The 25,084-nt window shown below is 42.3% G+C and overlaps 1 protein-coding gene and 1 long non-coding RNA gene across 3 annotated transcripts in view; one reads left to right on the forward strand and one right to left on the reverse strand.

Annotated features, from left to right (window-relative positions):
• The window catches only part of LOC308472722, a 55,428-nt gene extending 39,664 nt beyond the window's left edge, over nucleotides 1-15,764 (reverse strand). Inside the window, exons 1-3 of one of the 2 annotated variants that reach the window (XR_013983671.1) lie at nucleotides 15,577-15,764; nucleotides 6,553-6,582; nucleotides 5,988-6,163 (exon numbers count right to left, since the gene is read on the reverse strand). This is a non-coding gene — a long non-coding RNA (uncharacterized lncRNA). Of the gene's footprint in view, nucleotides 1-5,987; nucleotides 7,451-15,576 lie in introns of those variants that run through there. The other variant, XR_013983672.1, reaches the window with a different exon arrangement.
• A 6,193-nt stretch (nucleotides 15,765-21,957) lies between these two features.
• The window catches only part of FMN2 (formin 2), a 156,579-nt gene continuing 153,452 nt past the window's right edge, over nucleotides 21,958-25,084 (forward strand). Inside the window, exon 1 of the mRNA XM_080997603.1 lies at nucleotides 21,958-23,899. Coding sequence (XP_080853729.1) covers nucleotides 21,976-23,899 — 1,924 coding nt within the window. The 5' untranslated portion in view covers nucleotides 21,958-21,975. The remainder of the gene's footprint in view (nucleotides 23,900-25,084) is intronic.

Here is a 25,084-nt window from a genome sequence, read left to right on the forward strand (position 1 = left end):
TCGCATAAAATCTGAGTGCCTACACCTTTAACTCTGTTTCAAATGCCAAAAACCACAATCCTGCATGATAAGAGAGCAGAACAGTTTCTGAAGTCCATTCTAAGTCTCCCTTTCTTCATTAGCAGCTGCCATGCTGGTTGTTGCATGCCCTCCCATACATTTCTCAGTATATTTAGTAACTTGTTCTCCCACCACACAACACACACACACACACACACACACACACCACACACGGGTTAAAACAGATGCTCATAGACTGCAGCCAAGACATGCATACAGCAAATTAATATACTGAATCCAGTTCTTCCCAACAATTTTTAATGGAGAGCTTTACAGTGCAGTTTTAACATGTCTACTCAGAAGTATGTCTTATTGAATTCAGTGGTGCTTATTCCAAGATGAAGGGGGCTAGAATTATGAAAGAATTTGTTCGGTTTTTCTCTTTTAAAATTTACTTCCCTGCAGACTGGTTTTAAGTTCTGTTCTTCAGGATCCTTCCAACAGCATTACCAACATTGTCCCTTTGCAGTTAGACTACTTAGTTATGGAGCAACCGGCTACACTGAGTGTTTCTGTTGGTTCCCTCAGTCTTACAGCCATTTTGGTTTCACTCTAGGGCCCTCTCAGACTACTTCAGATACCACACAGCAACAAACCCAGTTTGCTTCTGGGTATACATTCCCCAGGTAGCTAAAGTCCAACTCCAGTCCTCTTAATGCACGTGCCTGCCTTCATACACACTTGTTTTTCGCATGTTACATAGTTTGGGGAGTACACCTAAAACATGCTCTGTGAAGAATATGTAGTTTGCCTTGGGGAAATCAGGAGAAAAGGTAGCTGTGAAAGAATGGAGGGGAAACTGGAAGGGAACAGTGAAGAGACTTGGGTCAGCCTCCCCTTGCAAATGGGTTCACAAGAATTTCTACAGCAACATTTCAGGCTTTTCTTAATATATCATCATCTTACTAATATTTGAAGTGCTGAGAATCCTTCAACTGACAGGAGCACAACTGCAACTATACAATCGATCTTAGTAAAAAAAATAATAATCTCCAATTATGCATTTTACATGCATATATTCATGAGAAAACAATGTTTTGCAGAAATGTTACTAAACAACGCAAGCCAGGATAATTTATGCAAAGCCCTTCTACCATTCCACTTTCAAACCTCCAGCTAATGGGGAAATGTTGGTAAGGTATGCTGAATTAAGAAGTGCTTACATAATGTGAATAAATATCACTAAAAACTCAACAAGTTTCATAAGAAGTTAACCCTTGTATCCTGTTATGTGCCCTCAGGGATCCCCATTTGGTACTAAAATGCAGTTTAACCTACTAAACTTCATACTGTTTAAAGTATCTGGATGTATCAGATTAAAAATGACAAAAAAATTGTAAATTGTGTGATTGAGTGAAGTTGTATGTATATTTTTCAAGTCTTCAAGATAGTTGACGTTTTAACTTATTTGAGTTTTTAAGTTGCAGTCTCTTCATATTTTGAAATTTTGTACACCTTGTAAACTTAAATATTTTGTCACTTGTAACTTATTTTTGTTGCCATATACTGACACATGCTCATTTCTATATGAAGTGTATTGTTTATTAATTGCTTCTGAGGCAGCAATAAAAACATCAAATTGTTCTCATGTTCCTGTTAACATCCATATATGGGGGAAAGGGGTATTCTACCATTATATTTCCTAACAAAAATATTCCCCAACTGTCCATCTCATCTTATTTAGGGGGAAACTAAGCTAGTTCTCACTGAAGATAACTGAAGAACTTTTGCTGTTGACTGCACCACGTAAGGTTTTGCTCAGATTCATTAATTTCTTATGGAAGCTTTTCTAGACAAGAAGGAACTAACTGCCCCACAATTTCATGTGTGAATGGTGCCTGGGGAAACAAAAGACATACCCATAAGTGGTTTTGGGGAGGGCAGTGCACCAATTTTCCCAACTTATTCAGCCATGAATTAAACCCTGGGTGGACTTAAGAGAGACCATGTTGACAGACCTAATTACCCTAGTGTTCACACCAGCTAATTTTCACAATACGCAACTAAGCAGGCACTACTTCAGTGTCATTTCCTGCACTGATTAGCACTCTTGTTCCAACAGAGTTGCTATCTAATAAAAATATTCTGAAGAAGCATGCTTCCATATGTTGCTCTCTTGTTTGTTGGACTGGGTTTGTTTCATTTTATTTATTTTTCTAAGCTTGCAGGACTCCTGACCACTGGAAGTAAAGCAACAATGCTTGCTGTAAGTTACCTGAGCCAATTAGGGGAGACTGGCAGAGACACAACCAATTCTTCCCTCACTGATTCCATCTATTTCAGTAACTGCTTGTTGGTAAAGTATAATTTCCCCAAGTTAGTTAGTCCAAGTATGGGTTAGCATGTGCTAGGATTAAACTTCCTGGCTCCATCTTGGCCACATATAAAACCAACACTTAACAAGGCATTGTTTGCCATGGGTAATAGCCATGGGTAATAAACTGGTAAGATTTTTTTTTCTTCTTTCAAGCAGCAATATTACCAGACTATTTATTTCTGCACACCACTGCAACGTAATTACCAAATTTCAACACTAACTAGTACACAATCTCACAGTGACATTCCCATTTATAATACAACACTATACATAACTGAACAAGGTTATAGCTACCTGTATGCACATTTAGTGTTAAAAACTAGCCCCAAAGCAGCTCTAAAGCATACATACCCTAGTTCCTGAAAGTGGACAGGAGAGTGATTTGACAAAATTCTCAAAATGCTGTCTGATTATATTTAGAAACAAGTGGCAAAATAAAATAATCCAAAATGTTAGGAGTTGCAAGAAAAGAAAGGAATACCAGTGAATCTATTTCCATACATCACATTGTTTCACTGTTGAATATTCTGCAGGCTGGCTAGTTCTGTACTTCATTGAGTATTTAATTTAATTTAATTTAACAAAATAGCTGTATAAAACCACATTCCAAAAGTCTTGCTTGAAAAGGAAAAGAACCCCATCTCTGATCCTTTTACGTATACCTTTCTGGTTCTACATTACCATGGACATTTGTATACTGCAAATGCTGTACACTCATGCATAAGAAGATTTGGAATCCAACAACCCAGGGAAATGAGGACCAGAATTGCCACCACAAAAACAGAAAATGTTACCTTTCAGAACAGCTAACAAAGCTCATTTGAGCCAACAGAAGCTAAACCTGCAAAGTCCATGTGAAAGATTATCCCCACCCCACTTAAAAAATCTCAAAAGGTAATTCAAGTCAATGCATTGAAGAGCAAAACTACTTTAAAAGCTTGTTCAGATTTGCAATACCACAAGACAATGTCTTCCAGTTGCGGCGGGGGGGGGGGGGGCAGATTCTCAACTGCAAAACTTAAGCACATATTCAGCATGGAAACATACACATCGTAATGAAATGAGACAATCCTCAATTCATAAAGTCTGATCATATGCCTAGGAAATCTTTCAACTGGAATTTCCCTTTGCTAAAAGAAGCAGTTCATGAGACAGGAACATTAGACTGCTTGCATGCTTGCTAGGAGTTAACCAGCATAAACAATCCACTTTTACTGTGGACCAGTAAAAACTGGAATACCACTGGCAACCTGAGGTGAGTAGCAGCAGGCCTGGTCTACCTGAGCTGGGAGCTGTTGTACCCCTTTAGGATCCTGTAAGGGGGGTGGGCTTGTCATAGCCTAGACAGATAGATAGCTTGTCATAGCCTAGACATGACAAACCTAGACAGCTTCTTAAAAAGTAGAGACATCACCTTGCCAACAAAGGTCCATATAGTCAAAGCCATGGTTTTCCCAGTAGTGATGTATGGAAGTGAGAGCTGGATCATAAAGAAGGCTGATCGCCGAAGAATTGATGCTTTTGAATTATGGTGCTGGAGGAGACTCTTGAGAGTCCCATGGACTGCAAGAAGATCAAACCTATCCATTCTTAAGGAAATCAGCCCTGAGTGCTCACTGGAAAGACAGATCATGAAGCTGAGGCTCCAATACTTTGGCCACCTCTTGAGAAGAGAAGACTCCCTGGAAAAGACCCCGATGTTGGGAAAGATGGAGGGCACAAGGAGAAGGGGACGACAGAGGACGAGATGGTTGGATAGTGTTCTCGAAGCTACCAGCATGAGTTTGACCAAACTGCGGGAGGCAGTGGAAGACAGAAGTGCCTGACATGCTCTGGTCCATGGGGTCACGAAGAGTTGGACACGACTAAATGACTAAACAACAACAACAAGGGGGGTGGGCACGAGGCATATGATTAGGTCCTGCCCAATGTCATTTCTGCCCAAGTTGTGACAATTAAATTGGTTAAGTGTCAAAACAATAACCTGCCAATTGGTGAGAGAATGACAAGAAGCTCTTGACCAAGGGTCAATTGTGATTGAGAATAAAATTCTTTTCTAGTCCTATAAACCAGTAGCAACTTAACACCTCAACAGAACACTTTAAAACTGAAGGGGGTAGGCTGGGGAAACAGAGAAAATAGGGCTTAGGTGGCAGACTTGTTGTCATGCCCCACTCCTCCTGAGATCTGGCAGGGCTGTGTGACATTGTGAGGCCCCAACAGAATCCAGGGATGAAGGTCTCTGCCTTTTGCCACCCTGCAAGTTGGCCCTTTCACAAGAGAATCACCACACTGAGAGTTCACAGAGGTGTAAAGAAAGCAGCAACTTTCTTCGTTCTCTGCAATCATTTAAAGTATGGCAGGATGTTCATTTCCATGCAAGTTTCTAACTTTTTCAGTGCTCCTTTTCAAAGGATGCGTGGGAAACCTTCATACCCATGTATGTTTGATTTGTTTAAAGAAAACTTTAAAAGGGACACCCCATTTTCTTGTGAAAGAAGCACGGGCAGGAAGATATCCATTCCCATTTGGGGACTCAGTATGTTGAGGGGTATGAGCGTTGTGGCTGCCTGCAATTCTGAATCTGACTTTATGCAAATTAAAAACTGCCTTTATTGCACAGTCACTACAGAAGAGAAGCGAGCACGCATAACACACTAGCATTTGCTGATTTTTAATCTGAACATAACTTCAAGTTAAAAGTTTCTCAGAGTATATCACAAGTGGTACCCAATGCCATGTCATACCAACGCCATTTCCAGAGAGAGGAAAGTTCTGTGGGACGTTTTAAGAGAAACTATTTAAGAAGTGTAAACCCAGTTAACAACACAGTCCTATAAAGAAGCCCCATAATTTTCAGTGGGGCTTATCCCCAGGTAATTGGGACTAAATATCCCACTTATAAGAAGGGGAAATTCCATCAGTGCCCTCCCTTCACTCCCTCCCCACCAAACAAGTAAGAAAGAAATATTCTGAACCAGTCAAAAAGCTTTCCTACATAACAACCAGAAGTGCTAGCTATGTAAAAGGTACAGGGACCCCTGACCATTAGGTCCAGTCACAGATGACTCTGGGGTTGCAGCACTCATCTCGCTTTATTGGCCGAGGGAGCCGGCATAAAGCTTCCAGGTCATGTGGCCAGCATGACTAAGCCGCTTCTGGCGAACCAGAGCAACGCACGGAAACGCCGTTTACCTTCCCACTGGAGCGTTATCTATTTATCTACTTGTACTTTGATGTCCTTTCGAACTGCTACGTTGGCAGGAGCAGGAACCGAGCAACAGGAGCTCACCCCATCGCAGGGATTCGAACCGGCGACCTTCTGATCAGCAAACCCTAGGCTCTGTCGTTTAACCCACAGTGCCACCCATGTCCCTAGCTATGTAGGCAGCAGCAAGTCAAAGCTTTTCCAACACAGAATACAGTGATAGGAAGAAATGATTTTCTGTCAGAAACAATGATAATCCCACCTCTGAAACATACCTGTCATGGTGTGAGTGTACCCAACAAAATAAAAAGGACACTATACTAGAAACAACGTAGACAAAATCTATATTTTTCATTATTATTAATAAATGTAATACAATAATTAAACACAAAATGAGCTTACCACCAGGAGCTAAGTTGTTCTTCAGCTGACCCTTATGACGACTACTTCTTCTTCTTCTTCTTGGTATTGCAGGTCAACATGGATTTGAGAGAAAGCTTTATCCTGTAGACCCCGGTTGGGACACTGCATTGACTTTATCAATAGTATCCATCGTGGTAACAGTCTGAGTTCCAAATCTGAGGGGGGAGAGCCAAGGCAATGTCAGCATTTGAAGTAATCAAGTATGTGAACATATACAAGCAATGCAACAATGTTTTCTGACTGGGGACCTAGATGGCAAGTGGGAAGAAAAGCCACGTATGTTAGACTTTACTGACAAAACTAGCTGCTACAAGCTGGTCCGCACGTATTCTTATTTGAAGAGGGTATTTGGTACTCATGCTTTTAGATTAGCGGGCTATGGACACTAGATGGCAGCACAGGAACACCAGAGATATTCCAGTGCACATTTCCTTGGAATAAAAGCACACCGTCATTTGCAAGGATGGAAAATCAACATCAGATGTTGACACGACATATGCTTTAATTCAGCCACTAGGCGGAGGTAGCTGCGGATGGTGATTACCTTTACTTGCATTCCCATTGAAGCTTATTTCTAAAAGAAGAGAAACCGTGTCAAACACACGGTTAAGAGACAAGAAAATAGGCTTGGTCACCTGTTCACATTTCCTTGCCATCGTTATCAACAGAACTTTCCCCGCTCCAAACAACAACCCAAAGTAGACGAACCTACCTTGCGACAGAGCTACAAACCTTGTACTATGACTGTATGCTAAAACTATGGCTGTATGCTGATTCCTGTGTCTTGATTGGCTGGATTGCCCTCATGACAACAGGAAGGGATGAGAAGCTGTTAAACTGCAAGGACTAACACTAGTGAAATGCTAATATGACCTCCTGGCCATAGCAAACAGTTTGGGATTGGTCGAGCAATGTCGAGAGGTGGCTGGCCATAGGACAGAAGATTGACAGAATTGTATCTAAATTCAAATGGAAGGTTAATGAATGCATGGGAGACTGGAAAAATTGTGCCATTGAAAGTGTTGTGAATTTAGAGAGTTTTTTCCTATTATTTGCTTGCAATTCCCCTAGGTAAGAGAATACCCCAGTTTGCTCCAATTGTTAAGCCTCCACTGCCTTTGGAGATTGCGGTACTCATCCATTCTTCTGAAAATGTTGGAGTTTCTGAAGTCTGAGAAAATATGGAATAAAATACAAATTGACAATGATTGGACCACAGCATTGTGTGGATGCCCTGGAAAACGTGAGTGAAGCAGCCGAGCAATTGCATACTAAATGCCAGATAGTCATGGCAAATCCCAGCCACAGCCCTGGTGTATCAGCAGCCATTTTTCACTGCTATAGCCCCTTCACCTGCTGTAGTGAGCACACCTGCATGCAAAGTTAAGAGAAACTGCTAAAATACTTAAAAAGACAGTTACCTATTTCTCTTGCTGGTTTGTTTCTTCATCATATGAAGAAAGCTGATTTATATTGTTAATGATTCCTAAGAACAAACCAAGCTATGTAAACATTTGTGTTTCTAAGTGGAGTTAATATGGTGCTCTACATGAAATATAGATAATATGGACATGGTTCATAATATACCTAACATGCTGCAATTTAAGTAAGCCATGATTTAGAAAACAAACTAGAGAAAGAAGACATTAACTATTGCAACCATTTTAACAATCAGAAATTCTCAGATTAAAAAAAGGCACCCAGCTATCAAAGGTAGATTCTTGTTTGCCATAAAATGAAGAGTCAGCATATTGGGGAGGAAAAAAATTATCCATGTAGAGAGGATGATTGCCATCCTTTTAGATACCAGAATATTGCCTGGATGAGGCATGAATTCTCAAAGGCACATTGGTTAGTGTACCGTGGCTCTGTTTGCATACTGTACTCTTCTGCACAGATGGTATAGTTCTCTCTAGAGGCCAGTACAGATGTAACACACCAATCTTCTAACCCTTTCAGACCCAGCCATCTGGTTCCCTCTGGCCCCAGTAAGAAGGCCCACTTCCTAGTAACAGTCATATCTGGTGCTACTGTGAAACACATCTTGGATAGAGCATTTCCCCTTGGCTCACCATCGTCTTCTTTGGCGATCACTCGTAACCAAGTAAGATTGTCTTCCATAAACACGGTTTTAAAAGTGAGTCTGTAAGTGACTGTGGAGGCCAATTCTGGATCCACATGTCCTTCCACAGTGGGGACATTTGTTTCCGGGTGGGAATTGATCACGGTGTGGATTTGCCAAGCGTGCCTTCCTCTTAGCGCGTTTCTCCCTTGCGTCCCGAGTTCGAGCGTCTTCAAAGTCCATGACACCTTTGGTAAAGCCTGTTTTCTAATTGGAGCACCAGTGTTTCCCAGTTGTCGGTGTTTATGCTGCATTTTTAAGATTTGCCTTGAGAGAGTCTCTGAACCTCTTTTCACCATAGTACCATAGAGCAACAGGGAGAAGAATGTGCCAAAAAGAGTTGGAAGAAGAACACAGCCCTGTTTCACGCTGCTCTTTATATGGAAGGTGTCCGAGGATGAACCATCATACTGGATGGTGCCGTTCCTGTTCTCATGGAAGGACACAGTCATATTGTGGAGCTTAGATGGGAATCCTATCTTGTTAAGCAGTGTGAAGAGTCCCTTTTGGCTGACAAGGTCAAAGGTCTATGAAGGTAATGTACAAGGGGCATCTCCGCTATTGGCATTTCTCCTGCAGTTGGAAAAAAATCACGTTGACTATTAGCCTCTGAGTTCTAAAGCTGCATTTTGATTCAGGAAAGACCCTGTCCATGAGTAACTAATCTTTTGAGAACTACATGGGCAAAGGCTTGCGTGTTCAGACCCAGAGACCTCCCCCCTAAATAAAGTCACACTTGACTCAAATTTTAGTTTTGGTTTTTGGCAGAATTTAGGCCACAACTTTATTGATTACAGAAGGTGAGTGGTTACATAGGCTCTGGTTCGACTAGCTCCCTGCACCCTGGCAGGCAGCACTGCCCCAGAGCTCTATGATAGGTCAGCCAAGGGTGAACACCTGGGTAGGTGAAAAGCCGGAACAGACTATGTTCACCACCCAAATGCCCCCCTGGACTCAGGCACAGGCACAACCCCCTCTCAGGGGTTGACCAAACCAGTTGAGTCCCTCGATTCCTTTAACGGAATACCCTTCACAAAGGGATGGTGAGAGCGTTCTTCCATCCCTATCACCTGAACCAGAGCCTATCCGCAACCTTATAAGTTGTGACAATTTGCTACGAGGCAGGCAAAACCCAAATGGCAACAGCCAATCAGCTAAGTGGGGAAAATTCCTGCCATGCCCCTGTCCCAACGACAGACGACACACGACGGCACAGCAAGGTCAAGCATAAAATGCCCTAAAAGTAGGGAGAGGTGGGCGGGTGTTCTGATGCACAAGCCGAAAGAGGAAGCTCTGGGTCATGTGCATGGGTATATATAGGTCCCTCAATCCATTTAGGCTGCACCCCATTGGCCAGATTGAACCCAACATTGAGGGTCCTACCAATCGGGTGTTGTGGCTAATCAATCCAACCCACCCACAACACAGAAGGTCAGTCTCTAGGTCTCACCGCAACACGTGCCCTCTTTTATGGAGGACATGATTTCCCTCACAGTGTTCCCGCAGTAATTGTTACAATCATGGTAGTCACCTTTGTTCTTATAGAGGGTCACAATGCTTGGGTTGTGCATGTCATGTGACATGGATCCTTATTCCCAACACTGCAAGAGAAGGCCATGGAGGTGTGTCATTAGGGAGGAATTGAGACCAGCTTTCAGCACTTTTGTTAGGATTCCATCCTGTCCTGGGAGTTTACCATGTGTGAGAGAGCTAATGGTGTTCTTCAGCTCGTCAAGGGAGGTAGAGATTGTTCCAGTACTGGCAGAGTTTGAATGTTGTCAATTGCTGTGCCAGAGACCATGTTTTCCTGTGAGTATAATTCTTGATAGTGCTCTGCCCTTTGCTTCATCTGCTTTCTTTGGTCTGTGATGATCTCTCTCTCCAGGCAAGGTTTTCAGTTTTCTCCACTGTTGGTGCAAAGACTGTCTTCATGCCTTTGTGCATTTTCCAAATGTTGCCGCTGTCAGCAGCAAGTTGAATGTTCTGACACAGCTTTAGCACAGCTTTGGCACAGTGCCTGGCAATCCACTGGGCATCACTCCTTGCCTTTCGCAGTGCAGCAAGTGTCTTCTCGCAGAGCACATACTTGTAGTTCACAAGAGCCTTGTGTTTCGCAGCAATAACAAGCTCTGTGTCCTTATGCCAGCCTCAAAGCAGTCAGGGATCTGTCTTTTGCCCCAAGTGGACATAACTGTGTTGTCGGATGCCTCTGACGTAGTTCCACCTTGCTTCAACACTGTCTCTGAGGCAGATCAGTAGTGCTCGCTATCGCATAGTGATCTGTGTCACACTCGGCACTGTGGTGGCTCCGTATGACACAAGCACATTTCAGAGTCAATCACCTAGTTTCTGAATCACTTCAGACAACTTTTACCAGTCCTCCAATTAATGTCCATTTAATACGTTTTTTTTCCCTTTTTTGCAAAGTCATAATCTGATGGCTTTGGCTGCAACAGAAGACAACAGTGCTAAAAGCCTACTTTCAAAATGGTGCATAAATCAATACTTCGCCAAAATGGAAATGTTCCACATTTAATTTCCTAATGTACACTGGGCTGTAGCATGTTAAAAACCAAAAGTGCTCTAAGAGATAGTTATAACCTTGTGACATGATGTAAACACCATGCAAATTATGCACAGAGATTTTCAAGTCTTACATCCCCCACTGGCCATGGCAAATTATAATTATGAATAAGAGTGATGAAAGGAACAAATATAAACACAGGGAAGAAAAAAAGAGGGTGGCAATGTAGTTGCTTTATATTCCCACTAGGGATGTAACAAAGCCGGTGGCTTTCTAAGATCCAGTGTTGGCAGCCCTGTAGCTAGGGCAGGCCAAATGGGTGCAGCACCCACCACCCCTGTAAACCGCACTTTGCAAGTGCCCCCTTGGGTGGCTGCTGTTTTTAAATTGACATTCTAATTTGTGACATGACAGACAAAGACAGACCTCCATTTAAAAAACGATGGCTTGTTGTGAGAACAGGAGCAATTTAAAAATAAGATCCTCTGAAAAATTCAGTGACTAGGATTGAGTAAGTGCACAAAACAAGCCTCATCTGGAAGAGTCCCTAAAAGCTTGCTCATTCAGGACTTTCCTTGACTGAGGGTAGATTTTTCGTGGGCACAATCCCCTATAATTATTTCAGTGAACCTGAAAAAAAACAAACCATGATCCTTGAAGCATAGAAGCCAACTCATAGAAACGTAGAAGCTCCCATAAAATATTTGAGCCCCGCCCCCCAAGTTTATGGGCATTGCCATTTTTAAATGGTGTGAGCACACCTTGTCTTGTGATTAATTCTGTGGATTGTGGCTTTTCTTCAAGTTATTTTCTTCAAGTTGGCACTCCTGCCTTGAAGAGTTAAATATTAGAACTTTGTATTATGAGCTAGAGTTAAGACTCGGCTCCTGGACTTCCATCCATCCTGAAGTCTTTAAAAGCACTCACTAGCCAACCTAGCAGTTCAAAAGCACCTCAAAGTGCAAGTAGATAAATAGGTACCGCTCCGGCAGGAAGGTAAACGGCGTTTCCGTGCGCTGTTCTGGTTCGCCAGAAGCGGCTTAGTCATGCTGGCCACATGACCCGGAAGCTGTACGTCGGCTCCCTCGGCCAATAAAGCGAGATGAGCGCCGCAACCCCAGAGTCGGTCACGACTGGACCTAATGGTCAGGGGTCCCTTTACCTTTACTATACTCAAAAAGGTTTATTTATTTGTTGTATGCATGTATTTGTGGTCTGTGTCTGTGGGAGGTGTGCGCATGCATGCAAGAGAGTGTGAGGTGGCCATCCCAACTTGGGACACACACTCACTTCTGCTTTAAATATGCCCACCCAGTCTGGCATGAAGTCCTGTGATGATTGGTCAACAGGGAATAAGGCCCTCAAACTGAAGAGCATTTTCTGCCCTGATATAGACCTAAGAGTACAAAGACTTTTAACTGAACAGAACCACATATAGAAGACAGGACACTGCTGGAAAAAGCAAGAAGTCTTAATTTATGCCCACTATACTGAGAAGGAATTAATGTACGTAGGCCCAGGAAGCTAATTGGCATTTCTGAGTTGCAAGTTCAGTGCTCCAGTAATGGCTGATAATTGTTAAAACCCCAGTTTAAAACTTATGGCCACGTCATTCTTCCATATGAGGAGATAAAAACATCCTCTGCCACACACTTAGCATCTTGATGGCCTCATGTGCTTTGTGGATGGTGAAGTGCAGCACAGAGTAACAAATACGCTAGTCTATTCCTCACAACAGTTCTATTCACATTCAGCGTTGAGATGCATTTGAGGCTGCGGAAATGACCCCAAAGCTGATAAATCTGGGTGCAGATTTATCTTTTCACTTGTTCTGTGGGCCCAAATTGTCAAAGTGAAAATGTAAGTGGTTTTCACAAAGGAGGAGAGCAGCAAGGAATAGAGCACCCTCCTTTTCATTTTTCCATGTCTTTTTCTGTTGATAAAAGGGCAGAGCAATGGGGCCAGAAGAAAGGCGGCAACCCTACAAGCAAGGGAATTCTGGTAGTCAGAAGACCAATGGTATAAACATGGCCAGTCCTCTTCTTTTAAGTGGTGGTTTCTTCTGAGGGAAATTCCACCAGGTGCAGCTTTTCCCAGCACTGTAACACTATGATGAGAACTGCCACACCTGGGACAATTCTTTATGCATCTCTTACAAACGCCAGAGCCCTCTCAGGACTGGACTCACCTACTAAATTAAACAAATTGATGGCATCTTCGTGCTCCAATTTGTTGATTGCTAGAAGTGGAGAAACAGAACAGAATGTCATAGCACACATTTACTGGCTAGTGTGGTTATGAAAGGAGCCTGTGCATCAGTTCCCCAGGCTCTTGGTGGCTCTCAGATAAAGGTTGGCTAGCTTTATCTGAAGCACTGCCAAAGAGGACAATGAAGTTTCCCATGATTTTGCTGCACTTTCTGTCTCGGAAGACATGCGAGCGACGGACTCCAGGAATCTGGAAAGGATGTCTATGGTTGCATGTCGTTGAACCATCAGATGTTAAGGTGTTGAGCTGGGAGTGGTGTAAGGGAAATGTAAAGAGAGGAGTGGAATTGGATTTCTTGAGCCCCTAACAAGCATAAGGTGGGCATGACAGGAAAGAAGTGACCTCTGGAAATGAAAAACAAAGCAAAACAAAACAAAAGACCACCCTCTGTTCCTGATGCTATTTCCCTGCTCCTAACTATATAGCAACAAGGCATTCAGGCAAGTTAAAGCATTATTCATACAAACACTACGTGCAGTGATTTTTTCTGGGGGGACGCAGGGGTACACATACCCCTAAACATTCTGTGAATCTTTGTACTTTTGTCCATTTACTGTATTTATTTTTCCCTATTTGAACTATAAAATGATGATTTTCTTGAGTCAAAATGAGAGTACCCCAAGCATTTTTTTAAAGAAAAAAAGCACTGTCTACGTTGTCACAGAGAAATGGGTTGGTGGTGTTTGATGGTGTTTGACTAGGGCCTTGGTTCTGAAGTGCCCTACAGAAGGTGCTTTCCCCCAAGTGGAGTAACCATATGCCCTCTAGCCTAAGAGTGGTTCCAGTTGTTATGTTGATGTGCGAGCCAGTCACACATCTTTCCGGCCTTTGTCTAAAACATGTCTCCAAAACCTCCCCCCCTTTTCTTCTAGACACCACTCCCTCCCTCCCTCTGACTTGCAGTGTGAATATCCTAGCGAATAACTGACATCTGCTCCTGAAACCACATCTTGTGAGTGATCTGTAATCACACTTCACCTGCTGACTGAGGTAAATTTGTGAGATTCCCACACCACACAGACACACACACAGAGATACACCCTGACTCCTGAGCCTTTTGCAGCAGTTTGACACACAGAAATTTAGCAGGTGTAAATTTCAACACAATTTGCATCTGGGCAGGGGACCACAGGCAAAAGTGCCTTTTCTTGCCTCCTAGTGTGGTATTACAGTACCTGTTTTCTATCTGCTTTAAGGATCCACATTTAGTTTCTAATTAGCACATTCTTGTCTCCACTTTTAGCTTTTGAGAATGTGATAAATAATTACATTATTTTAGGAGCAGGGAACATCTGGCCCAAGGGGTGAATGTGGCTCTCCATGCCTCTCTATCTGGCCCTAGGGACTCTTTCTAGGCCATGCTCTGTGCCTTCTTCAAGTGCTTTTGCTTAGCTGCAGTTTATCCTTAAATGAGAATAATGTCTCTTGCTTGCTTGGAAGTGTGTGCGCACGTAGAAACTGGCTTTTAATCTGACTGGAATGTTTCTTATTGGACAAAGGTAGGAGTCAAAAAACCTGTCCACAATAACACTTTATTTCCTTTAGAATAGTTTATATTTTCTGACCAGAGATCTTATATAAACCCTGGCCTATAGTAAGGGTTTAATACACAATATAGATCTCTCACATTTAATCTTGCCAAAGTCAGTACCGGGGCATCCAGTTATAGTTATTTTGTATCTATACAGTTTTTTGCAGAATGGAATTTTATTACTAAAGGCAATTGGAAAGCCTCGTGAAATTGCCTTTGGGAATTTGATAAACAAAAACAACTTGATTCTGCAAGTACTTAGCAGGGACCAAGCTGGCTGCTGCTGCTTCCCATATAGCATATAAAAAGAGTGCAGTTCTGCAGTTCTCTTTAGTAAGCTCTTCATACAGTTCTAGTTACAGGTAGGTAGCTGTGTTGGTCTGCCATAGTAAAAAAAATAAAAATGAAAATTCCTTCCAGTAGCACCTTAGAGACCAACTAAGTTTGTTATTGGTGTGAGCTTTTGTGTGCATGCACACGTCTTCATACAGTGTACAGGTTACTGGTACTCATTGAAAGTTCGGCACTAGCTACCAATTCTCCAGTAATATTTATTGTAATAATAAATATAACAACTCATATTCTACTCATATTCTACTCATATTCTAAAAGTACTAAAAGAGTGGCATACAACATAAAACAATGTACCAAAAGAAGAAAAAGGTAACCGTTTCTAAAAAACAATGAACTACCACTAATACTGAATGCAAAACAGTGCTTTGTAGTGCCTCTTTGAAGCAAGAGCCTAGGCTTGAATCAGATATTGCCTTAATGGCTAAAACCTCAGTCTTATCCCCTTTAATTAAAAAAAAATGCTTAAAAAGAAAAAAAGTAATGGGTTGAATTTCCCTCATGTTTTTTGTTTCCCCAATCAGTAATTATCATGAGGCTTGTATAAAGGAAAGAAAAAGGAAACTGAGTTCTCTTCAAACTTTCCTGTTTACAGGTTCCTTTCAAGGACACCCTCCATTTCTATAACCCCTTTATATTATTTTTTTATGCATGACCCTCTGCTGGTTTCAGGGCAGTTCAGGCATTCTAATACCTAAGGCCATGTTGATGTTGTTTTGGTTACTCTCCCTAATGATTTTCCATGCCCTGGAGAAAAAGTTGTTCTGCTTACCTTGGCTTTCTTCCAGGAAATGCTAATCACCTGCTACAGGTGCAGAGAACAAAATTCCTACGTCTTTTCCTGTTCCTGCAAGTGCTGTGAAGACATCAATGCAATCCAAAGTAATGGTGGTGAGGAGAAATATGTGGAGACTTACTCTCAACTTTCCACCTGTGTGGTTAGGAGTAGATATATATAGCTGTGGAACTATAAGCTACAGGAAAATGTAAGTTTCTGTGTGTTTTTAGTAGCGGGTTGTCTGCACTTTGGCTGGTTTATTTTAATTTTGTAAGGAAGAGTGAAATTAGAGAATTACAACTACTGCAGGAAGTGATCTTGTTTCTGCACCAAATGTATATTCAGCATTTATTTATTTTTTTTGGTCATTGCTAATAATGAATTAGTATTTGGTTCTTAACTAAAATTTACAACAAAAAGCCAACATTTGAGAAGGAGGTGCCTATAGCATTACTCTTTAAACTTTCAACACAAAACCATGTATATCCTGACTATGTTTACTTGGAAATAACTCCAGTTTCACTAGGACTTTCTCCAAATAAGTAGCCTTCAGGCTGCAGCTAAAATCATTCAGGTGCTATGGTTTCTATTTATAGTGGCATGGTCTGTGGTGTTGAAATCATGTATGATGACATGAAAATGTCAGTTGCATCTTGGAGCTTACAATATATGTGGCAGAATTCATTATCTTTGTAAAGTTAATAATCACTCTGGAACTCTATTTGCAAATTGTGATACTCCTTGGAGGAGAAATCTCATCTCCCAGAACAGTGGAAGACATTCATATACGCCCTCCCATCAGATGTCAAGGAAATAAACAACTATCTGGCTTTTAGAAGACATCTGAAGGCAGCCCTGTTTAGGGAAGTTTTTATGTTTGATGTTTTATCGTGTTTTTAATATAAATTATTATTACAGTCATACCTCGGGTTACAGATGCTTCAGGTTACGTTTTTTCGGGTTACAGATCGCCAAAACCCGGAAGTACTGGAACAGGTTACTTCTGGGTTTCGGCGATCGCGCATGCGCAGAAGCGCTGAATCGCAACCCACGTATGCGCAGATGTGCTGCTGCGGGTTGCGGACACTGCGGATTGTGAATGTACATCCCACACGAATCACGTTCGCAACCCGAGAGTCCACTGTATTATTATTATTATTATTATTATTATTATTATTATTATTATTATCATCCCATTTTCTGGATTCATACTGAATAGTAGCTCATGTAAAAAAAAGATCCTTGCTATAGGGACAAAAATTAGCTTGAGGAAGTTTGTTGCATATTATTTAGGTTACGAGTTTACACGTGGGAACGCTACATATTCTTACTTCATCTGTTCCATAACACTAAAACAGATGAAATCTGGCACATATGAAGATCACTTAGGCACCAATGCAACAAGTCTTAGGACTGGACTGTGTAACAAAGATAAACATTTAGGTCATATACCATATGTGTTGTGAAAAGAGGGAAACCTCATTTCGTAGTTATTTCCATTTAAATTTTCTAACCCATCTTCATTGAATAATGATCCTAGAGGGATACAGCATGAAAAACATAAAATAATAGTTACAAATTGGCAAAATGTTCAGAGTTTAAACCAACATATATAACTTTAAATACTTGAATTTAAATTAGTCAAACTACTTGCCAGGGTGGGAGGAATGGCGCTCTTCTCTGTTCTATGCAGACATGCTCTAGGTAAATTTTCTAGGCTATACAGCTGTATTATTTTAAGAGTGTAATTCTAATTCAGTGGGCTAAACCTGATAAGATTTAGAGGGGCTTAAAGATAGCTCTGATCTGGACATATCAGCAGAATTTTTTTCCCTTATTTCATTATCAGTAAGGGGAGGATATATATAAGGTACCCCTGACCGTTAGGTCCAGTAAAGGTATCCCTGACGGTTAGGTCTAGTCGCGGACGACTCTGGGGTTGCGGCGCTCATCTCGCTTTATTGGCCGAGGGAGCCGGCGTACAGCTTCCGGGTCATGTGGCCAGCATGACTAAGCCACTTCTGGCGAACCATAGCAGTACACGGAAACGCCGTTTACCTTCCCGCCAGAGCGGCACCTACTGTATTTTTCGCACCATAGGACACACTTTTTCCCTCCTAAAAAGCAAGGGAAAATGTGTGTGCGTCCTATGGAGCGAATGCAGGGGGGAGGCAGGCGGGAAAAGCCCCCAAGAGCCGCACACAAGCTTCGTGCGCTCTTGCGGGCTTTTCCCCAGGAGGGAGAAGAGACTGACTGGCTGCATCAGTCCCTTCTCCCACCTCCCAGAAAAGCCAGAAGAAGCCATGCAGCCCCTTTAAAGAGCTGGCGGCTTCTGCCGGTTTTGCGGGAGGTGGGGGAAGCTGCAGCAGATTCCCTCCTCCCCGGCTCCCTTTGAAGCAGCAAAGTGGGAGGGGAGCAGCTTACACTCGTGTAAGCAGCTCCTCTCCCACTTTCCTGCTTCAAAGTGGAGGGAATCCACTGCAGTTGCGAGCAGAGGATCCATGGCTCCACTTCCTTCCCTCGAAGCAGGGTGCAGGGGTGCAGGGGGGAAAGAGGGCAGGAAATAGATGCCGGGCAGGAAGACACAACCACACTTTGACCACTGGAAAGTCCACCTCAGCACCCCCAGATTTCCACTGAGACGGCCAGGCTAATCTCAATGGCCATAAGTCAGGTTCAGCATTATTAACTGGACTTAGATAAGCCATGGTTCCCCTTCCTACCCTCCTCTGAGGCTCGATTTAAAGCAGCAAAGCGGACAGGAGCCGCCCGCTTTGCTGCTTTAAATAGTTTAGTGCAACATTTAGGGACTTCCGGGTCAGCGCCATCGGTGAATGGTGGAGTTCCTCCGACTGGAGGAACTAGCTCCGTGAAAACTGGGTCTTCCCGCCGTGGCGAAGGCGGGGACCCGCTAGAAATCCCAGGCGGAGGAAGCCTGGGAACGTGGGGTTCGGCAGGGTACCAGAAGCGCCCCCTACTCACCGGGAACCCCTTTTTGGGGCGCTGGATCGAAGCGGGGTGAGCGGCGCAGTGCTGCGAACTGATTGCTACTTTTACGGAGTGAAGCCGCACAGCCATTGCCGGAGAGCGCTGACTTTTTCCTGTGGACAATTGGATTTAAAACAAGTACCCGTGAGTAGAAATGGAAAATTGGATCAAGAAATATCTTAATTTGGCATCGAAGCGGGAAGGTTCAAAACAGGAAGTCCGCCTTCCGCTTTTTGTATATAGACTAAAGCAAAAACTTCGTAAGCTAAAGCCTGGAAAGCTGTCAAAAAAGTCTAATTTTCCTTCATTCAGAACTACTGAAACCCCCTTGGAAGCAGGAGAAAAGGGGGGGGGGGGATTTTGTTTAACCCCTGCAGGAGAGGGAGTGAGAAGGATGAGTTTCCACCGTCTCTAACTGGGAACGGGGAGTCAGAAACAGAAATTGTAGGTTCATTGACTGTGAATGGAATATTTTGACAGATAGTTAAAGAAGTGAAACAAGCTGATTCCAATGTTGCCTTTTGCATCTTAAAGAAACAAAATATCCGGAAAATATCTGAAAAACGAAAGTAATTTTCCTTTGTTGGACTTGCCTTAAAAAAAAAAATGGATACAAATAGAAATTGTCTCCTCTAGAGGGAGCTTGTTAAATTGTTGCAGCAGTATACTTGAGGACTCAACAGCTGTGAGATTAAGACCGTGGGAACAGTCTTTTCTGACCTTGCCTAAAGATGAACTGGGAGGAAGATTGGGTGCTTGCCTTATGCAAGACAAATACCCTGTTGGAACAGATGCATGAGAAGATGGACTTGATGAATGAAAAAATGGATTTGATTGTTGTGGTTAATAACTGTGGACAAACAGGGAATATTGATATAGAAAATATTCAGGGACCAACTCATGAATCTGTACTGACTGGCCAAGAACAGAAGATAATGGAGGAGGATGCGGTTGCACCTCAAATAATACAAATGGAGAGACCCGAGGCCCTACAGGAGCATAAGCCGCTGTCATTGAAGATTGAAGTTGGAATGGGCCAGGGGGAATCTGGTGTTGAGGAGGTTCCTAACTTTGGAGAAAACTTGAAATATGTTTTTAAATACTTTTTGGATTTTATCGAGGACTGTGGGGAGTGGGACTTCGGGGAATGGGTGGGTTTGATGAAGGGAGATGGAGACAATTCTGGGTTGGAACCCCCCAGAGAACTACTCCTCAATGAGAAAGGAAAGGAATTAAGAAAGAGACCAACAAAAGACAAGGAAAAGGGCAAGTATAAACAACAAGAAGAAGAAATGCAGAAGGGACATGGAAGAGACTTAAGGGCCTCGGACATAAGGCTTCCAGGTTGATGGACTAGATGGAATGGACAGTAAGGACTGACACGATCCGAGACCAGGAAGATGAGACGTTGGATGAAGATTGGAAGAAATTTTATAAAGGAAACTTTTTATTTAGGGAATTGGCTAAAAATTAATGAATATTAGGGAAAATGTCGGAATGAAACTATATGACTCTAGCAGAAATGATATCAGGAGTTATGTATATTTGAAAACTAAGATTTAAGCTTTTAGGTATTTTAGGGTAAGATAAGGTTAAATAAATTAAGGTAATTTGAATAACAGAATATGGGGAAAGATGGTAAGGATTTGCTGAGCTAATTATTAAGTTAAATTGTCAAGATAAAGAGAAAGATGGAAAGAATTTGCTGAAATAACTAATTAAACTAGAATACAAAAAGGGAGGTGTGAGGAGGACAATGAAACAAGCAAATGGAAGTTATAGATATGTAATTTGGGATCTATGTTGTTTTCTTTTTTCTTTTGTTTTCCATTTTTCTTTTTCTTTTTTTGTTGCATTGTTGTTTCTTTTTTCTTTCTATGTATTATAGTGTTGTTTTTAATTTTTCTTTTTTCTTTATAACTTTGAAACTACTAATAAATATTATTTTTTTAAAAAAATAAATAGTTTAGTGCAACATTTGATTCAGAATATTTTTTTGTGTGTTTTCCTCCTCTAAAAACTAGGTGTGCCCTATGGTCAGGTGCGCCCTATGGTGCGAAAAATATGGTATTTATCTACTTGCACTCTGACGTGCTTTCGAACTGCTAGGTTGGCAGGAGCAGGGACCGAGCAATGGGAGCTCACCCCGTTGCAGAGATTCGAACCACCGACCGTCTGATCGGCAAGTCTTAGGCTCTGTGGTTTAACCCACAGCGCCCCATATATATATATATATATATATATATATATATATATGTGTGTGTGTGTGTGTGTGTTTGTATATGTGTGTGTGTGTATATATATATATATATATATATATATGTGCGCGCGCGCACACACACACACACACACACACACTTAAAAGGTTAAACAAAGAATGTAGGATATTTGTGTACAGCACTTTATGTGGGCTGTATACAGTTCTTTGTACAGTCCTTTTATGCACGTTTACTCAGCAGTATCACAACTAAGTTCAATGAGAATTACCACGAAGCCATTGTGGATGCTAAGCTGCATTGAACACAGTGGGACATACTTCACGGTAAACACTCTATTATAAATTTCCTCCTTCCTGTAGGTCTCTAATTGTCTGGGGGCTTCCTAACACTGGTATAGGCTACTGTCAGGAGCCTGGATGATGGAACAGATGGAGTTTGGGTTTGATTTATAATGACAGGTCTCATGCCTTCCTGTTTTACATAAATTAATTTAAAACATCGTAATCCCATGAACATAAAGCACCAAAGGATTAATATGCACAAACCTCTACCAAAAGTAGAAACAATTCAAGTTAGCAAGTCATATAGTATTTTAAAAGTTAATTTAAAAAAATCAAACATGAAGTGAGGCATAACTTACTTGAAACTTGCATCTTCCTGATGTTGGTTGGTGTTACCAAATGCTCTGTGTTTAAAGAGGAAACAATGAGTGTGTGCTGAATATTGATGAACTTAATCCCTTTGAGGATTACCATTATTTGTACCCCCTTGGAATACAAATGGCTTATTTCTGAATGGTCATTGAGACCAGTATACTGAATAATCTGTAGCATCATTAACCTTTAACAATTTCTGCAAAGAATTTGTGTGTCTGTATGTTGCAGTTTTTATATTAATATATAAATAGAATTGTGTTGCTGAATTGTGTGCGAGTTTTTAAAAGACTGTATAAAATAATATAGTATTTGCACAATAGAAATAATATATGTTGTGGCAATGTTTGCACTATTAAAAAGCAGAACATTTTTCTTTTCAAAGATTAAAAGCTGCTAGTGTCTTTTGTGAAAAGTTATTATGGAATTTGAGGTTTAATTTCCCCCCTACTTCTCTCTCCCCCCCCCTTTCCTACCCGCTGCCCAATTCCAGGAATTAATCCTTTGAAAGGCTGGAATTAAAGCATTTTGCAATGCAGAGGACTCTGACAGTGGAGAAGAAAGTTCCTGTTGCTGAGGAATCACTGTTCATATCTACCAAAGAGAGCCAGGACTGTAGCAGACTCAGTCTGAAAAGGCAACGGTGCCACAAGCTACCATTGGAAGGAGCTGTCTGCATCTCTCGGTGCTCTACTGAGCATGTCCCTGAGGAGCCCTGTGCTAGCAGCACATTATGCAAAAAGGCAGCTCCAGCAGCTGGGAGAGAGGCAGAGCAAGCCTTTGCTCCGCTTGCATCACCGCCTCTTGAAAACAAACCTGGATTACTCGAGAGGTCCTCGCTGCCAGGCCAGCTGAATGAAGACGAGCGGCATGGCTTGATTCCTGACGCTGCACGATTGCTAAACAACATGGGGAACCAAGATGGGAAGCTGAAAAGGAATGCAGGTGATGTGCATGAAGGAGGCGAGGATGGTTCTGGGCCCAGGGATGCAGAAGGCACAAAGAAGGGAGCAGGGAGCAAAAAGGGACTGGGGAGGTACGGCAAAGGGAATGAATCCGGCAAAAAAAAGGGGAAGTCAGAGTCTCGGGCATCTGTGTTTTCCAATCTAAGGATCAGAAAAAATCTGTCCAAGGCTAAAGATGGAAACAGCAGCTCGAGAGAGGATGTTTTAGAAAGCCAGGCCTCACAAACAGGGGAGCTAGACAGCGCTCATTCGATTCTCACCAAAACTCCTGATATAAGCATTTCTGCAGATGAAGGGGGTCTCTCGGACACAGATGTGGATCATTTTGAAAATACAAATGAAAATCGTCCAGCTGCTGCCGACCCGCAGGATGGACAAAGGACCAGCTCCGGCTCCGATACGGACATATACAGTTTCCATTCAGCCACCGAACAAGAGGATTTGCTTTCTGATATCCAGCAGGCTATTAGACTGCAACTGCAGCAGCAGCAGCAGGGGGCAATTAACATTGGAACGGAGCAGCATGGCACCAAAACAATGGACCTACACATGGCTAATTCTCAAGCAACCCCCTTAGGTTTTGAAAGGTTTCTTTCACTAAGCAGCGACAAAGACAGCAGTCCAGATACTGAACAGCCTGTCTCAGCGAAATCGGAAATTACAGAATATATTGCCACCTGCGATACCGAAAGTGAAGCGAAAGAAGCGACAAACGTAATGGGGCATTCCTGCAGCAGTGTATTCAGTATGCAGGAAGAGCACGGGCAATTGCCAGAGGAGCAGGACCAACCTGCTCGTGAACTGAAAGATTTACCCCCTTTAAATGCTGCAGTGGCAGAGAATGGGGCTGTGCTAGGCAGTTCCGTGTTTAATTTTCCATCCCCAGCTGGCGATTCAGAGGCTAAAGGAATAGCTGTTGAATTTTCAGGTTCAAAAAGAGAGGATGATATTGTAAATACAGGCCACGATCAGGTTGGTGGAGCCAAAGAAAGGAAGCAGAGTTTGTCAGCCAGCAGAGAGGCGCTGGACGATGGGCTTTCTTCTGAACTGAAAAATGGTACTTTTTCCTCTGAGGATCTCTCAAGCAGTCCTGTGCGTACTTCCAAATGTTTTAAGCCCTATCCTCTCATCAATCCCTGCTACATCAAAACCACCACCAGGCAGCTGAGTTCCCCAAATCACTCACCTTGTCTCTCCCCATCCCAGAGCCCACTCTTTAAAAGGAGGCGCGAGTCCTCTCAGCGGAAGGAGAGTGCGCCAACCAAGAAGCAGAGGTCGGCCAGTTTGGCAGGTTCATTTAGTCGATCAGCAGACTGGACAGATGAGATTTCAGATCACAGAGCTGAAATAGCTCAAAAGTCAGGCTCGGCAGATTTCTTGGAATACCGGCGGAGTAGAGATGGTTTTCAAGGCGAAAGAGTGCATTTTAATCACTCGAGAAAGTCGTCAGGGACACCAGCATCTACTGATGCCTTCCCCAATGTGTTTAGAGGTGAGTGACATTGGTAAACTATGGTAACCCTTGCTGTGACCTCGGGTCTGAAAAGTAGGTGGCTAGAGTACGGTAATTAACATGCCCTATCTATCTTGGTCTGATTTCAATTGATATTTAAAGTCAGTTTGCAAACTCTACAACCTTTTATGCATGCAAGTTCTGTGGGCTCAGTGGATATGTCTGCAGCACTTGTTTAAAGTACTTGTTTAGAATTTTGCTTTATTCAGCGTACCCATCAGGCAACTGATAAAGTGTCTTATAAATAAACAGTGAGCTCTGTGTATACAGCCCAGCAGACATTATATTTTGGGGAGCATTGTGTGTGCCTACTGCATCTGTTGCTCATCATTATTTGTTAGTATTTTATTTATAAAAATATTTATATACTGCTATATCACAAAAATATATCAAAGCTGCTAGGTGTGCAAAGTGCTTTACAGTCCTGGCGGGGATTTATTTCACTTTCACAACTCGCGCATTAATTGTAAGTAATACATTAGAATTGCAAGTCAAATTTTATGAATATGAACCCTTGATTAAATATGACTTGCACATGGTCACCATTGAGTCATGGCAACTGAATCCAGGTTTGCCTGGTTGAAGCTCAACACTCTTGTCACTAGGCCATGCTGTCCTTTGGTTGATAATCTGCATAAATAATGTTCATGTAAATAAGGCATACCATGGATAGGTATTTGCACAAGGCTAGCCACTGACACCATGGCTGTCTTGGGGTTTAAAGAGCTGATATCTCCCTAGTCCAGTGGTACAGAAGTCTGCAACACTTGGCTCAAAGGATGTGTCTGGTGTGCTAGAGCTTGTCCCTTGGCCTGGATGGCTCATTACTGCTACTGCTTGAAAGCCATCTACTTTTGAGTAGGTTATTCCAGTGTGTGTGTGTGTGTGTGTGTGTGTGTGTGTGTGTGTGGTGTTGGGTGCATTTTTACTGTTGGGCCAGATGTTCTCTACTTCTTCATTCAACCACAGTGACCGTTAGGTGCCATGAAGACACTTTGAAGAATAATATGTAAGGCATCAGAGGTAAACTTTGAAAGGTATCTTCAAAGTTTGGTTTAGCTTCATGGATGACCTCAATTTTTCTTAAAACTTCTAATATCATTATCAGAAATACTGGGTCAGTATACACAGAAGGTCTGGGAAGGGAGAGCTGGGTCTGGAAGA

The sequence above is a fragment of the Podarcis pityusensis genome, assembly GCF_964106645.2.
Source record: "Podarcis pityusensis genome assembly, chromosome: 3".
Lineage (NCBI taxonomy): Eukaryota > Metazoa > Chordata > Lepidosauria > Squamata > Lacertidae > Podarcis > Podarcis pityusensis.